General features: G+C 36.9%; 1 protein-coding gene and 1 pseudogene across 1 annotated transcript in view; one reads left to right on the top strand and one right to left on the bottom strand.

Moving 5' to 3' along the window:
* The window catches only part of CUNH11orf80 (chromosome unknown C11orf80 homolog), a 96,493-nt gene that overhangs the window by 33,876 nt on the left and 44,415 nt on the right, over positions 1–18,202 (bottom strand). The window contains exons 4-8 of the mRNA XM_019415115.2: positions 10,488–10,597; positions 5,058–5,141; positions 3,842–3,897; positions 3,396–3,467; positions 1,257–1,452 (exon numbers count right to left, since the gene is read on the bottom strand). Of these exons, the coding sequence (XP_019270660.2) occupies positions 1,257–1,452; positions 3,396–3,467; positions 3,842–3,897; positions 5,058–5,141; positions 10,488–10,597 (518 nt within the window). The remainder of the gene's footprint in view (positions 1–1,256; positions 1,453–3,395; positions 3,468–3,841; positions 3,898–5,057; positions 5,142–10,487; positions 10,598–18,202) is intronic.
* LOC128776358 (U2 spliceosomal RNA) lies at positions 16,711–16,855 on the top strand (annotated as a pseudogene).

The raw sequence follows: 18,202 nt of genomic DNA on the forward strand, positions 1-18,202 counted from the left end.
GATGGAGAAAATGCTAAGGCTCTAAAATTTATCTCTAAATTGGCCACTTCCAAATTCCAGACCAAAATTTCTATATAGCTATACTTGCCATTTTCAAGGGATGTCCTACAGGAACTACAAACTTAGCATGTTTAAAGCTAAGCTAAGTCTTTACCTTCCAAATCTGCTGCTTATGATTTGTATCTTATTGATAGTATCATTATTCTGTCAGCCATCTATTGAAATGGTTTTTTTTGGCAGGGGGAGAAATGGCGCAAGCGAACAAGGGACAAACAGAGAGAGAATCCCAGGGCGGCAAGGGGGGTGGCAGGCGTGAGACAGAGAGAGAAGCAAGGCTCACCCGAAGTGGGTGTTTACCCAGGGCTCAAGCTCACCTGACATGGGGCTCGACCTAACAAACCATGAGATCATGACCTGAGCCAAAGTCAGATGCTTAATGACTGAGCCACCCAGGGGCCCTATGGAAATGTTTTTAAACAGCTGAGATTTAAACATATCACACAGCACACAACTTACCCACTTAAAGTGTATAAATGGGTTATAGTATATTCAAAGAGTTGTGCAACCATCACCACCATCAATTTTAGGACATTTTTACCATCCTCCCCCCACCAAATCCCTATCTATCTACTTCCTGTCTCTATAGATTTGCCTATTCTGGATATAGAAATATTAACATCAATTTTGGCCATTCCCTGCCCCTAATCTCTCCCTACCCCCACAATGAATTGCTTGCCTCATTATACTGATTCCTTCAAGTGATAAGTCTCTCTTTTCCATGCTCATCACATTTTTAATTCAGGCGAGCATTATCTCTTGCCCAGTTCACTTATTCACTTAGTCATTACTGACTTATCTCTCCTACCCATCCTGTACAATGCTGCTTGAGATGCCTAAAACATTCAATGGTTTCCTGCTATACAGAGAATGAAGTTCACAATCCTAAGTGTGATACAAAAGAGCCACCATGTCCACCATTTTCCAGCCTCATCTCTCCTGCTTGCACCATTCCATGCTTCAGCCATATTGGATTATATGAAAAGAATGTGGCACATATGTCACATTTTATAGTTTTCAGTATTTTGGGAAAATTTCTCAAGACTGGATTTCACATTGGATTTTTGTTTTTATACAAATTATACTGGCTTCTAGATACAGAGTTTATATGCTAAAGGCTTTTCTAGAATTGGGATATAAAAATTCATTTTTCAAAACAAAGTTGAAAATTTTGATGGAGTTTATCATCAAAAGGATATGGAAACTGAAGAAACTCTATTCAGCTGGTTGGAAAAGACCTTTGGGCAGGGACACAGAGCAGCAGCTGGAGTGAGTATCAGTTCTCCCAACGAGCCCATGCCAGCCACGTCATCGGGGATGAAAAGCATTACTGGATGTCCTAGCACAGGATGGATTCGGCTGCAGAGTAATTGAGCTGCACCAAATTTTGGTCTACTGTCAAAAAACAGGTAAGATAAATTTAGACTTTTTCTTTCTTAAGAAATTATTTTCTTTTTTATTTTTTTCCTTTTCTTCTTTTTTTTTTTAAAGTAGGTTCTATGATGGCATGCTTGGCTGGCTCAGTGGAACATGTGACTCTTGATCCCAGGGTTGTGAGTTTGAGCCCCACACTGGGTGTAGAGGTTACTTAAAATAAAATCTTTAAAAATAAATAAAATAGGCTCCACACCCAACATGGGGGGCTTGACCTCAGGACCCCAAGGTTAAGAGTCACATGCTCTACTGGCAGAGCCAGCCAGGTGCCCCTTAAGAAATTATTTTCGGGGCATTCAAAAGTCTTTGGATATCTCTAGCATATACATAATCATATAATCTACCATATTAGTTTTACTGGAATAAGTAACTTGTGTCTCACTCAGGGAATCACAAGCAATAGAAAGAGCAGACAAACTGGAATTTCAGGAATGATATCATGGCTACTGTTTCTGCTGCCACTATGCAGTTTAAAATTTTTTTTAATGTTTATTTATTTTTGAGGGAGAGAGAGTGAGCGGGTGATGGAGGGAGAGAAGGAGACACAGAATCTGAAGCAGGCTCCAGGCTGCCAGCACAGAACCCGACACAGGGCTTGAACCCACAAACCATATCATGACCTGAGCCAAAGTCAGACATTTAACCAACTGAGCCCCCCAGGCATCCCTGCCACTAGGCAGTTTTATATTCACTAATGTATATTTCCTCCACTGAAATTAGTCTACAGTTCTGAGCAGAAGTTTCCAAGATCAAAGATTAGCATGGTGAGGGTAGGGGTGAAGGGGTCCCTGAATCACAACAGCCTAAAACTAGCCCTGTGTTACTTAGATCTGCTCTCACACATGCTACACCTTCCCCTGAAGGAGTCCGAGGTTACTGTTTGATAGGAGTAATGAGAAAAAATTAGGGCATCTTTCTCTCCTAAAAGAATCTAGTGAAATTTGATACTTGCTTACTTTCTAACAGCTTTTCTTTTTTAAATAGGAAGAAATATTAATGAGCATTTTTCCTCTCTCTTTAAACTGATGAGGTCATCCAGGAATATATGTCCACAAACACTGGTTCAGAGGCTTAAACTTTTTCAGTAAATTTCTGATAATGAGCTGTCTAACTTTAAGGACTGTATGATAGTAAAGGACTACTAAAGATAGATAAAGAGTGGGGACTTTATTTACTGCACATATTAAAGAATAAAAAAATTCTAATCTGAAGTGTACTTTTGGCTAAGAGTAAAACAGACTAAAAAGCCATAAACAGTGTCTTCAAACCTTAAGATCCTATGACTACCAGTGCTGATTCAGGGCATACAAATGGAGTCAAAAACTATTGAATAAAGAATAAATTACTTGGACTAAATCATAAATTGTTTTTTTTTTCTTGCTATATGCATGTTCACTTTGGATTCTCTTAGGAAGGCAAGGCAGAGGAATAAATTCCATTTATTTGCCATCTTCTCCATGGATTTTTTTTTTGTAGTCTGGAGGTGGATGTAGAGATGATTTCCAAACCTTGAAAAATGCCGATGCACAAAAAATAATATATAAAGAATTCCTTTGTGTTCATAGTATCTTTCTAGCCAAGAGTTCAAGGAACCTTCTCAAGTCCTTCCTCTCTTCTCATATGTAAATAAGATTGAAATTTGTTGTTTCATTACTAGAAAAAATAAGACATGGAAAGGAGAAGGGACGTGTTCTCAGGTCAATTAGAATACATTCAAGGAGCCAGAAATAATGAGAGTTTTCAATACAAATAGATTAAAAGTTTTACTTCCACTTTTCTTACAGAGAAGCTAATGCCTGGCACTAAGAAATGACAAATGAGGCTATGTTCAATTTCTACCCACACTCATACTCATAACAGGAGAATAAAACATGGAGAGGGACAACAATGCTTTTATCCTTCACCTCACATAATGTTGATAGTTTATAACAAGAGCAATTCCATTCGACAGGTTCAAAGTGGGTTCGTTCTTTGTCCTGGAAAGCAAAGAAAAGCTAAGCCATAGTTCACAGATTCTAAAACCAATCTTTACCTGATACAAATTTTGGCCCATGACCACCACCACCCACAGAGATTACTGGAATCCAACAGCCAACTAACCAAAGGGAAATGGAAATTTTTAAGATCACCCACTCTGGTGAGAGGGAAAGACACAAAAAGATATAGATGAATCTACTTACTCATTAAAAGTTAATATAGAATAAGAAAATGTGGGAGTCTCAGAAAATTAGTTTCAAGGTAACTTTGGGTCAAGAAGTCAAACTGTGAAGCTACTAGAAATAGGGCAATAATGACTGAGAAAAACTATAAAACCATGGCATAAATTTAAGCCATTGATTTAAGGACTTACCCAAAGATTTCCAAGGAAAGGATTCCATTCACCTTTACACTGAAATTAAATCTAATCTGCAAAGTAAATGGGGTATGAGATTTAACATCAACAAGGATGGAGATTTTAAAAATTCCATACTTAATTCCCAAAGGGTGTAGATATTCTTTACATCACCTTGTTTTCACTTGCACTTTCCCTAAACAACTAACATAATTAACATTTACCTGTGCTCAAATTCTGCATCTAAATTTATATTGAGTCCTACACTTCAATTCCAAGTGGTCACAGATTATCAGAATATCCTAACTTTTGTTCTCTGCTGTTCTCCCAGTTATATCTTCTCCCCCTTAAAAGAACTATTGATTTTTCTCTCCATTTTTTCCATGGTTTTCATATATAGAACATTCCATACTTTTTTCTTTGTGTTTTCTTCCCTTCCCCCCATCTGACTTTTATGTCCTCCCTCCAATTCACTTCACTGTTCTAATTATTTCCTACTTTTGATTTACATTTTCCTTCCTATGTAATAGGAGACTCTAGAGCTAGACTGCCTGACTTCAAATCCTGGCTCTGCAAGTTATTTAACCTCTATACCACAGTTTCTTCAGCTGTAAAATGGGAATGATGATGATAAAACCTACTTCACAAGGGCTGTTGCATGAGGTGAGTGAATAAGTGTATGGAAAGGACTCAGAAGTAACTGGCATATAATATGCACTGAACCCTGCCAAAGACATAAAAAGTTGACTCTAGCAAGAGAAAAAAGGGAGAAGTTATATACCATACTTAACAGTGTGCATCCCTATAAACATATCTAACTACATGTAATAATAAAAATTATAGCTCTCCAAAGTTCGAAGTACTTTGTCAAAATTTCCTGATTTGCTCTTATAGTCACTTTGGAAAAGGAGGAAATAATCAGCAAGGTTTATTATCCAGAAAAATGAAGCACAGAGGAGGCAAAAAAGTATCTAAACTGATACAATAAAATAATATGGAAGTAAAAACAACAATTCAAAGAAAGCTCTATATTCAAGGGCTATCAACTATATCACATGACCAACACCAACACTGTGTTAGGGGCACAGAAATCAAATCAATTCAATATTAAAGTTGTAATCACTGTCATTAAAAGAAAAGAGGACCAAGCATATCCTTCCACGTCCTACAGAGTAGAGGTCTCTTGAAAACATGTGATTTAAAAGAATCATTACTATGCAAAAGAACAGCTTACCTTAGGGTGTACCATGATGATTCTGCGTAAAAAGTTCTTTATCACCAAACTATCTGTCATCAAAGTTCTGGGCTTTTCATCAACCTGTAACAATCCAGCAAAAACTTCTACCACATATACACAAACCCAGGAGCACAAATGAATTAAACTGTGATATTTCTTCCTATAAAGGTAACTCTCACCTTAGAGAAAGCTCCTCAGACATCCAAGGGGATGGTCTAAGAATTGGATACAAAAGAGAATCTAACAGCCATCATTCCTTGGGTTAAACTATTTCATGGAACTTTAGGAGACATGTGAACAAAGGTCAGAGTAAAACCCACAATCTCAAAACCACTTTTTGTAACAAATTTAAAAGTATCAGACCAGAGCTAAGAAGCGTTAACTCTTTCTTAGCTCTGCCATCCTGATGTGAGAGTCAATCTCTATTAAGAATGGAGTGAAATTAACAGACACTAAAAGGAACCTACTTTTCATCATCAATCCATTTATCTAAACTTTATTTTTTGGGAAAAGCTATAAAACAAAAATCTCACAAGTCAGAAGACCTGTGTTCTAGTACTAGCTCTATAAAAATTACATACGTAACCATGAAAAAAAAAATCACTTAATTGCTTTGGACTTCATTTACTAATCTTCAAAACAGGGATAAAAGTTACCCATTCCCCCTCACAGAACTGTTTTAAGGACCAAATAATAATCTGAAAGTATATATTATACATGGCAACAATAGTACATATCACTTGTTGAATGCCTACTATATAGCAAGCATCAAGCATTTTGCAGGTGCTGTATCTACATTACCTCACAACAAACCTGGAGGCAGGTACTATCTTCTCTGTAGGTTTTTTTAAATGAGGTTCAAAGAAGTTAAGCAACTTGCCTAAGGTTACTCAGCGGTTCAGTGATAGAGCCAGAATTTAACCTTAAGTCTGTCTAACACTAACTGTCCGTGCTCTTTCAAGCATACCCAGATACCTCCCTATAAATATAAAATTTACAATTTAATGAGGATTTTCTCCATTCCAGGAATGGAGCAAAAGTACCTTACTTGTATTAACTACCTCATTTACCCCTCACAAAAGCCCTATTACGTACACATAACCCACATTCTGTGGATGAAAAAAATGAGTCTCAAAGAGGTCAAACAACTTTCTTAAGGTTACCTGATCTGGATTCAAAGCTTTAGTATTAACCACTATCCTATAATGGCTCATTGTATTTAATACAGTGTCCCTAAAACTAAAGTTATAAAGAGTCTTCTACAAAATAGAGAAGTTGAGGAAAATGAGAAGAAGAAATAGAGTAAAAAAATATCAGTAAGTTATCGGTGGCTCAGAGAATACAGAGCCATGTAGTAGGTACATATTAAGAAAAAAATGGTCCCAGATCTCAAAATATCATAACACAATGAGGAAGAAACAGAAAGAATAAATTATTGTAATACTTTTTGTAAGCACACTGAAAATGAGATCAAGAATTGTGCAATGGGTGGGGAAATTAGATTATTACAGAATCATTAGCAAAAATTATCAGAAAAATGGATGGGAATTATTAGAAAATTCTGGACACAGATCTAAGATTATTCATACACAAAAACAGTGGTAATTAATTTATAACTGCAGTGTACACATCACAGTCACATCCTTCATTTAAAAATTTTTATCATAAAATGTTCAAATAGTAGAAAAGCAATGATCTCTTCGAAGCATTTTCTGTAATTAGCACTTCCAAAACAACTTCTTGGAACAATTTCAAACTTCTGTAGCCTTTGTTATTATAGGGTACATCATAGAAAGGGCTAATTATATCTAGCAGTAAAGCAACCAAGTAAGTGTAAATTCCTTCAGCAGCTACCAGAAAGGGGCTACAATTAATAATGATGAGAGGTACCATTTACTGAACACCTGCTACATGCCAAACAGTTTGTACGCAAGTAGGAAATTTCCCCATTTTATTTATGAAAATAATGAGACTAAATAAGCTGTTTGATTTGTCCAAGGTCACACATGTCTAGTTAAGAACTGGGATTCAAACCTAGATATGACTTGTTTCAAAGTCCACATTCCACTATGCAATGCTGTCTCTCCAAGAAAGTTCATTTTCGGCGCATATAGCTTCCTGAATCAGATATTATGTTATCTATCATTACTTTTATGGACCCTGATAGGCAATACTTATGCAAACTACTGAACTATCCACTCAAAACACTCAATGAAGCTTATTATATACTTGGGCCTACAGAGGAAATAAAACAATCTCTGAATTTGAAGAGTTCAGTTAAGTAGAAGGGAAAGACAAATAAATAACTTATATGACAATGTGAAAGTTTTATGATTTAGATATATAAGAGATGCGAAAGAAATGCACAAGAAAGACTGGCACCTAATTCAGATTGAGAAGATAAAGTGACCTAATGTCCTATTAGCAGAGGATAGTTAACATAAAGCAAATGCCTCCTTTTAAGATCTACTCATAAATTATTGAGAGAAACAGAGAGAGAGAATATATGTATGTGTGTATGTCTACAAAGTCTTTTACAGCCTTTTACAGTTGGGTGTTAGGAACGCAGTACCCCAGCCTAACATATCTATAGAAGCAGTGAATTTACTTAAGTGTGTTAGGAAAAAACAGATGCTGCAAGCCCTGGGCAGCAGAAACCACTACTGAATCATATGTTCAGGCTTCACCTTTAAATACAAATCTAATTATATCACAGAATATCAGAGCTGTTTTATATTTTCAAACTGAACTTATGTAGTCATGGGCCCTATATGACTGTCTAGAAGAAAGTCAGTCAGTGCCTCTGTCTCTTCCTGTCTCTAGTTAGAGAAATAGAGATAGATAAATATAAGTATGAAGATGTTTATATGTATATATGTTTACCTCTACCAATTTTATCATTTTTAATATTACGGCAAAAATAAATATAAAAATGGATAAAGTTTTCAAGAAGATCTTGTAAAATCAAATTGTTTTTGGAAGTACATGTTATCCAGCCTAATGGACTCCAAGATGCAAGATACAAGACTGACTCTGAGCTTATGCATCTCTCCTAAATGAAGCTCTCTTCGTATTTCCTGGGATTAGTTTTCCTCACATGCCCAAAGCAGTGGATCATTTATTATAGCTTTTTCACAGATGTCTCCATTCACTAGCCTCTGCTCTGAACCTTGCTATCTAACCCTTCTCCCCATTTGAGGTATATATAATTAGCTTGTTCACAATCTCCCCTTCTCACTTCCTTCATTCAAGTACCTTTTAAATAGCTGCATAGTACCAGAGAAAAGAGATGTAATAGAACAAATGCTTTCAGGGAATCCTTGTTCCTCTGAGGTCATACTACTCTTCCCCACTCTTCATGGATCACCAGCTGACTGCAGGCACTGAGATCAGTTTCCCTCAGCACTTTAAGACATACCATCATATGGGTTGACTTCCACATCCAAGTAGATGGCCTGTCTAAGCAACAATTTAGACATAATTTCCTGAACTCTTCAACTCCCAACAACCTTGACCTCCAGGCATTTCCAGCCACCTATTTCCATGGCCATAATTTGGAATGGTACCATTCTAAAAACCTGAAGCTGAAATGCCTCACTCTTATGTGAAAAGGTGCACACTAGGATGTTAACAGTGGCTACCTTGATTATGTCAAATTATCTGTGTTCTAAATGCTCTCTCTGATTTTCCTGAGGGAAACACTGCTTTTGCAATAAGGAAAAAAAATAAGACAAACTTTATCAATCTGAAGACAAATCCCTATTCTTTCAAGTCTCTGAACTCCTTATATCAGATAATCTGTTTTCAGTCTCATCAAGAGATGAGAACTGGGCACTTCCCATTGGGTTAGATATCCTTCCTATATATATATCCTACCTCTATCATAATACATTTACAGTGTATTATAATTATTTGTTTGCTTGTTTATCTTTTCCTTTAGATTTCAGGTTCCTTGGAATCAAGTAACATGTCTTGGGTCACTGTACCTTCAACATCTAGCAAAGTAAGGCCGGCTTGAACAAACACAGGTTTCTCAATGAGTGAATAAATATTCAAACAGACCTGATTAATATGAGTACAAGACTTTGGTTCAAATTCTAATCCTGTCACTTAACTTTCATATGACCCTTGAAAGTCAATCTAATTCTCTGAATCTCAGTTTTCTTGTACCTGTAAATTGGGTGATAATCTCTGTTCTTCACAGAGTTGTTGGGAGGCTTAAATAATATACATAAATGTTACGTATAAGAATTATCATTGTTTGTTTAGACTGGCTAAAACACATGATCTCCTTTACTAGAACTGATTTCCTTGGTTCACTGAAATCAGCTTTTTTATTGCTACTTAATGTTAATAGTTTCAGAGCTGACTAACCATTAATTGCTCCAGATTGTTTACTCATCATTCTCCTAAAGAAGATAAGGCATGGCCAGGGAATCTATTGTCGCAATACTGCACCCCTTTCCTTTGAGAAGGAGCATATAATTGTCCAAACGTGAAGAAAGGCCTCCCAAGTGCTTCTTGGGAGAATGTTTAAAGTACTCTAATTCTTTATGTCTCCACAAATTCAAAGGAAAGAAAGAATAGGGAATCACAGAATTGGTAAAGGGAATGGAAAACTCAACTGTCACTCATAAATCTGGGCTACAAATAAATCAATAAAGATCTTTAAGTCAACCTAATAAAATGTATGCCAATAGGATCTACACTGGGAATCCATTTTTATTTTGTCTTTCAGGAGATCCAAACTCAAATAATGGCTTAATTTCAGTGGTTCTCAAGTTTACCTGCACATTAGGAATCACCTTGGAATTTTTTCATCTGGGATTTCAAAAATATTTTAAAGCCCAGGCCACACCAGTATGGACTAAATTGTATTCCCTAAAATTCATACGTTGAAGCCCTAGCCCCCCATGTGACTGTATTTGGAGACAGAGCTTTGAGGACATAAATAAAGTTAAATGAGGTCATAAACGTGGAGCCCTAATCTGACAGGAAGATGTCCTTATAAGAAGTTGTAGACTAATTAGAGAGCTCTCCCACCACATATACACAGAGGAACCATGTGAGGAAACAGTGACAAGGCACCTTATTCTTAAACTTCTAGACTCCAAAAGTATGAGGAAATAATGTTCTGTTGTTTAACCACCCAATCCATAGTATTTCTTTATGGCAACCTGAGCAAACTAATCCAACACCCTAGGCCAATTAAATCAACCTCTTGGAGTGGGACACAAATACCAGTCATTTAAAAGCTACGGGGGGGGGGGGGGGTTTGAAATCTGCACAGAGAAGTCTGGGAGCCAATGCCTTATTTCATTTCAACTTGGAACTGTGATGGACCTAGGCTTTTCTTTCCTATTATTATATTTGTAGAAAAATGAGAATCAAGATATCAGTAATTTATAGAACCACAACAAAACCTGCCTCAAAAATCATCTGGAAGGGTGTTACCCCTGATATGTCCTGAGAAGAGCTGGCTTCTTCTGAAGTCCAGTTCAGCTTTGCAGAGAATCCGGGCAGTATAGATTGTATTTCTGTGTGAGAAGAAATGGAGACAAAAAATAAATAAATAAAAAGGCAGTTTGGATAAGTACCAGAGTTTCTGGAATTGTTTATTAAACTGATGAGCCAAGAAGGCATTTCCCTGATGAAAAGATTATCTGCAAAATTTGAAGTATGACTGGAAATGGCTATGCATCAGCAAATTGCTTGAACATTTAGAATTACTTTATGGGGTTAAGACATTTAATCTCATGTTTTCAATTTTTCACATTTGCTAAATCAATTTGTATTTTCAGTTAATTTCCACAAGGTCATGTCCAAAGCTAGAAATCTTCAGAACTGACAGCTCTAGCTTATATTCTTCTGTTTTCAATAAATTAATTCATTATTTGATAAACACAAATCCAGTAAGTGAGCTAATTTAGAATTAAAAGCAGAAAAATTCAAGAATGGCCCTCTCAGGCATTTACCTAATACAGTACTTTCTTTATTTAATAAGGTAGTCTTTACAAAGTAAAACAAACTCTTCCTAATTTTGTTCACAAATTAACCACTTGGTATGTTTACATATGTTAACTTAGAACTATCTTTCCACAAAGCACCAGGTGGTCCTGCATCATCAACAAAGAGAACCTCAAAATTTGCATCATTGTCCTTCCTTTCTGTATCTTGGCACTCATATTATAAAGGAAAAAAAAACAAATCTCCCATTTTATAAAATGCCATCCCTTATTTCTCCTCTACATTACTAGTATAATGGAGAACTAAAAACAAAGATTTTGTAAATGAGGTTGACAGTGTTGATATTATACAAGAATCCAACTTTAAAAACAATAATAAAATGCATCCTAAAATAAAAGCACAACTCTCTCCTACAGCACTCATACTACATATCTAATAAATCTGTAACCTCAGAAAGTATGGACATTACCAAGATCAAGTACTAGCTATCAATCTTAATGGGTAGTATTTTTCTTGCCATTATTTGTTTTTCAAATATAATTCAATTGTAAAGCTTGGGATAATATGGCAGCAAGGTTGTGCTACACTGAGGTTTAGTGAACTTGGCACTGAACCAAGATGCCTTGCATCAATCTTTAGTTTTACCAATGACCAACTTTCTGACCTAAAGTGATCCCTTTTTACTGTGATTAAATTACCTTTTGTGAAATAAGAGAAAATTTGTTCCTGAGTCCTACCTTGTCTTTGAAGTACTGATTCAATGCAGAATGGGTAAAACATGTAGATACATAAGAAAAAGTATTGTCAATAACTGAATTCTCCAGAAATCTAATTAACAATTTAAAAGAAAATGTGTAGTTATTTGAGGAAAATCAGTTTCAATTGCCTCACTTCACACACACACACACACACACACACACACACACACACACACACACACCTAGATGGACTGAGTTAAATGTGAAAGGCAGAACAATAAAACTAAATAAAAGCCTTTTATTTCTTTTTTAATGTTTATTTATTTACTTTGAAAGAGAGAGTGTATGCAGGAGAGTGGCAGAAAGAGAGGGAGACAGAGAATCCCAAGCAGGCTCCACACCATCAGTGCAGAGCTGGACGTGGGCATCGAACTCACAAACTGTGAGTTCGTAACCTGAGCTGAAATCAAGAGTTGGACGCTTAACCGCCTGAGCCACTTAGGCACCCCAAAGCCTTCTATTTCAAGATAAGTTGAGCATATGTTGAAACTGCACCTTCCCAGGGCGCCTGGGTGGCTCAGCCGGTTACGCGTCCGACTTCGGCTCAGGTCATGATCTCGCGGTTCGTGAGTTCAAGCCCCGTGTCGGGCTCTGTGCTGACAGCTCGGAGCCTGGAGCCTGTTTCGGATTCTGTGTCTCCCTCTCTCTCTCTGACCCTCCCCTGTTCATGCTCTGTCTCTGTCTCAAAAATAAATAAACGTTAAAAAAAAATTAAAAAAAAAAGAAACTGCACCTTCCCATTCAAACACATAAAATGATAAAAAAAAATTTTTAAGTTTTTATTTAAATTCCAGTTAACATAATAGTGTAATATTAGTTTCAGGTGAACAAGATAGTGATTCAACACTGTCATACATCAACTGGTGTTCATCACAAGTGCCTGCCTTAATACCCATCATCTATTAAAGCAAGTATTTTAATTTCTTTTTAATTTTTACTTATTTTTGAGAGAGAGAGAGAGGGAGAGAGAACAAGAACGAGTGGGGGAGACATGAAGAGAGAGGGAGACACAGAATCCTAAGCGGGCTCCAGGCTTTGAGCTGTCAGCACAGAGCCCGACCCAGGTTTGAACCCACAAACTGTGAGCACATGACCTGAGTCAAAGTCAGACACTCAACTGACTGAGCTGGTCTGGTGCCCCAAAACAAGTATTTTTAAATCTTAATAAATACATAGTCTAGAAAATACATAGTCACGGTGAGAAAAAGAGAAAAATCTTTACACACCAGAAATGGAGACAGAGATTCCCCTTATCTTCAGAAAGGAAAAAAGAAAATCCACAATGGTAGGTGAGGACCAAAGATGTGCACCATCTTTGGGGCCTGGACTAGGGAAAAATACATAGGACTAATATGGCAATAGCCATAGATGTAAGAGCAAGATCCACACAGGCCATACACAGGAGATCTAAACAAGGACCCAAAACACAAACTACCAGAGAGTTGATTAAAGCCAAGTGATGCTAGTAGCAGGATCACTGACACAAGATGAGGGCCTTAGAGCTACGTCATGTAAGTGGAGATAAGACTCAGAACTATGTAGTCTATTAAGATGCAAGAGCTTTGTATCTTACCACTCAAGCAAAATTTAATCTAAGATACATATCCTGCAAGATTAGGGCTCAGCAACAGAGAGCTTCCTACTGGAACCCTGTCAATGCAGAATGTGTTCAAAACAAATGGATGATGGACAATTAGCTCTTATCTAAAAGTTACCAACCAACAAAGACCAATAACATGAAAAATATGACACATATCAACTAATAAACTAATAAAACTTATACATGAAGAAACAGAATTAAAAAACAATCTGAAAGGAAAGAAGACTATCAACAAAACAAAAAGGCAATCTACTGAATGAAAGAAAATACTTACAAATGATATATATAAGGGGTTGATATCCAAAATAAATAAATAACAACTCAACACCAACCTCCCCAACAAATAATCCAATTAAAAATGGTAAGGTCTGAACATTTTTCCAAAGACGACATACAGATGGCGAACAGATGCATGAAAAGATGCTCAACATCACTCATCATCAGGGAAATGCAAATCAAAACCACAATGAGATATCATCTTGTGCCTGTCAGAACTGCTAAAACGAAAAACACAAAAAATAACAAGTATTGGTAGGAATGTGGATCCAAAAGGAACTCTCGTGCACTGTTTGTGGGAAAGTAAATTGGTATAGCGACTATGGAAGACAGTATGGAGGTTCCTCAAAAAATTAAAAATAGAACTACCATATGATCCAATAATTCCATTACTGGGTATTTACATAAAGAAAAGGAGAAAACTAATTCAAAAAGATATATGCACCCCTATATTTACTGCAGCATTATTTACAACAGTCAAGATATAGAAGCAACCCAAATATCCATTGATAGATGAGTGAATGAAGATGTGCTATGCACACGTGTGTGTGTATATACATATGTATACATGTATATATATATAAGTATATATACATCTACATCATATATAGACAGCTATTGATATATACATACACACATACATACAATGGAGTATTACACAGCCGTAAAAATCACCCTATGAATTCACTCATAAGTGAAAACAAAAACAAATGAATAAACAAAGAGAAAGCAGAATCAGACCTATAAATACAGACAGCAAACTTATGGTTGCTAGAGGAGAGGGGAATGGGGGATGGGCAAAATGGGGGATGGGGAGTAACAGATACAGGCATGTGGTTATGGAATGAACAGGTCATGAGAATAAAAGCTACAGCATAGGAAATATAGTCAATGATGTCATAATAGTGTATGACGACAGATGGTAGCTACACTTGTATTGAGCATAGCACAACCTGTAGAGATGATGAATCACTATGCTGTATATCTGAAACTTATGTAGTACTATGTGTCAACTATACTCAAATAAAAAAAAATTCAAAAAAGAACACATTGCCATAGATCAAACAGAAAGAGGGGAAAACTCTATTAGAAACCTTGGAAATTAAAGATACAGTGTTTGAAATGAACATGTTAGGGAAGGCAGATTAGCGACTGTAAAAGAGCACATTTAAAAGAAAAGGTAGTACCTGAATCTTTTACAGCAGCATTATTCTTAGTAGGGAAAAGTGGAAACAACCCAAATGTCCATCAATAATAAACAGATTAACAAAATATGCAATATTGTTCATCCATAAAAATAACTGAAGTACTGGTCCATACTACAATATGGATGAATTTTTAAAAAAATTTTAATGTTTATTAATGAGAGAGCAAGAGAGCACGAGGGCCAGGGAGGGACAGAGAGAGAGAGGGGGGACAGAGGATCTGAAGTGGGTTCCATGCTGATAGTACAGAGCCCTATGTGGGGCCCAAACTCACAAACCACGAGATCATGACCTGAGCCAAAGTCAGAGGCTAAACCAACTGAGCCACCCAGGTGCCCCACAACATGGATGAATTTTGAAAACATTATGCTAGGGCACCTGGGTGGCTTGGTGGGTTGAGCATCTGACTTGATTTCAGCTCAGGTCATGATCCCAGGGTCATGAGATCAAGCCCCGTGTCAGGCTCCATGCTGAGCATAGAGCCTGCTTAAGATTCTCTGTCTCCCTCTGCCCTTCCCCACTCACGTTTTCTCTCTCTCTAAAATAAAACAATTTTTTTTAAACATTATGCTTAGTGAAAGAAACCAGACACAAAAGACTACATATTGTATTATTTCATTTATATGAAATCTCCAAGATAGACAAATCTATAAAGACATTAAGGATAAACTTTTAAAAGACATAAACACTAAACAAATTTTTAATGGTTTTTTTAAGTTTATTTATTTATTTTGAGAGAGAAAGTGTCCACGCATGTGGGGGAGGGACAGACAGAGGGAAAGAGAGAATCTCAAGCAGGCTCCACACCATCAGCATGGAGCCTGACGTGGGGCTCAATCTCATGAACTGTGAGATCATGACCTGAGCTGAAACCAAGAGCTGGGCACTTAACCAACTGAACCACCCAGTCACCCCACTAAAAAAATTTTTAAATAAAAAAATAGATCCATAATAAACAATGACTGAGAATTATCATAAAACAAAGACAGATGTAAGTACTGTTTGAATAAATTTACCAAATGCCAAGCAGGATAAATTTCTTAAAAAAAAAAAAAAAAAAAAAAGGCACAAAAAAAGCCACACAGCTGAACATATCAAAGTGAAACCCAGAATAACAAGGATAAAGAGAAAACTCTAAAAACTACAAAAGAGAATGAAATTATCCTGAAGAAACATGAGTTAGACTTCTCATCAGCAATATTAGATATCAGAAGATAATTAAGTACTATCATCAAAGATCACAAAAAATTAACTTGGAATCTGGACTTTTAAGAGAACCAAACTACCATTAAAGAATGAAAAACTTTAGGGATGCTTGGATGGCTCAGTCAGTTAAGTGTCCCACCTTCAGCTCAGGGATCACGATTTCACGGTTTGTGAGTTCAAGCCCCACATCAGGCTCTTTGCTGTGAGCACAGAGCCCACTTCGGATCTTATGTCCCCTTCTCTCTCTGCCCCTCCCCCACTAGTTTTCTCTCTCTCTCTCTCTCTCTCTCTCAAAATAAACTTTAAGAAACAAAAATGAAAAACTTTAACTTATTTATTATTTATTTATGTTTTTATTTTTGAGAGAGTGAGTCAGAGTGCCAGTGGGGGAGAAGCAGAGAGAGAGGGAGACACAGAATCTGAAGCAGGCTCCAGGATCTGAACTGTCAGCACAGAGCCTGATGTGGGTCTCAAACCCATGAACCATGAGACCAGGACCTGAGCCGAAGTCTAATGCTTAACCAACTGAGCAACCCAGGCGCCCCTAGAATGAAAAACTTTAAATGTTTACATTACACATTCACTTGATGAAAGAACTAAATAAACCAAATCAGCATAACCATTTAAAAATGAGTTTAATCGCTTCTCGGCCTTTTGGCTAAGATCAAGTGTAGTATCTGTTCTTATCAGTTTAGTAAAAATGAGTTTAAATTTGCACCTTTTTGCTGAGATAGTGTGGAGATAAGGAAGAATTATATCATCAACAATATCAAGCTATCTCTTCATATAGCTCTTCAACTGTTAAAGTAGCAAAATTTCAGTCATGTGGTAATGTGAACATACATCAAAACCATATACTGGGACTTCTTCCAGCAATGATGAAATAACAGGTACTAATAAATCAGCCCTCGCACCAAAAACTACTATAAAACTAGGTAAAACATATGAGTCAATTGTTTTCAGGCACTGGACAACAAATAGCACAAGACTGTGATCCTTGAGAGAAGGCAAACTCCTGAGGTAAACCCTACGACTGCCCTGGATGTCTGCCTGGGGAAATTTTCCTGTCTACTGAGCAGGGACCTGGAGCCCAAGCAGAGTATAGTGGACCCAATATGCTGAGAAGGTACAGAACAGTTCAGAGTTGCAAAAGTACCTAGAATCTGCAAGGCAGGGCACAGGAGGGGAGGGAGCTATGCAGAAGTGGGTACTGAAAGTCTGTGTGGGAGCTCCCCATGAGTCCTTGGTCAAAAGCTGGGCTATGCATGCACAGGTGAGACTATATTAAATTTCCCAGACAGCAGCTGCAATGGAGTTGAGAATGAAACAAGACACAAGTGGAAGTGGTCAAGCAGTACTGGAAAATGTTGGGCTTCAGACCCAACCAGAATGGAGAGACCTTGATAAAACTGATGGTGTCCAGCTAAGACACCAAAAAGGTAAGGCTTTCTTAGCAAAAAAAAAAAAAAAAAAAAAAAAAAAAAAAGAGAGAGAGAGAGGGGGAAAAAAATAGACAACAACAATAATAACCCACTTTCTAGATGAAAATCCATTCTTGACCTAACCTAAGAAAATGCCTAAAACCAAGACTCAACAAGATCCACAGAGGAGATAGTTTGGAGATTGAGTGGTATCAAGTTAAAGGAGTTTGGAAAATGACTTGAGTTTCTACATATGAACCCTATAAAAGGTATAAAAACAAGCCAACACTAGGTTAGATTAGCCTGCTAGAACAAAAATCAACACTCTTCAGAGTTAAAACAGAATATAAAATAGGAACACATTATCCAATATAAAATAAGGATTTACTAGACACGTAAAGAAAAAAAAATGTAACTCACAAGGAAAAAAAAAGCAATAAAAAAGCCCAAGCCTGTCATAGATGTTATATTTGGGAAAGACTTTCAGACACATACTATTTATTTAAAAAAAATTTTTTTAAGTTTATTCATTTTTGAGAGAGAGAGACAGAGCGTGAGCAGGGGAGGGGCAGAGAGAGAAAGGGAGACACACACTCCAAAGCAGGCTCCAGGCTCTGAGCTTTCAGCACAGAGCGCGATGCAGGGCTCAAACTCACGAACCACGAGATCATGACTTGAGCCAAAGTTGGATGTTTAACCGGCTGAGCCA

This window comes from Panthera pardus, unplaced genomic scaffold (genome assembly GCF_024362965.1).
Source record: "Panthera pardus isolate Hobbes unplaced genomic scaffold, ASM2436296v1 HiC_scaffold_12, whole genome shotgun sequence".
NCBI lineage: Eukaryota > Metazoa > Chordata > Mammalia > Carnivora > Felidae > Panthera > Panthera pardus.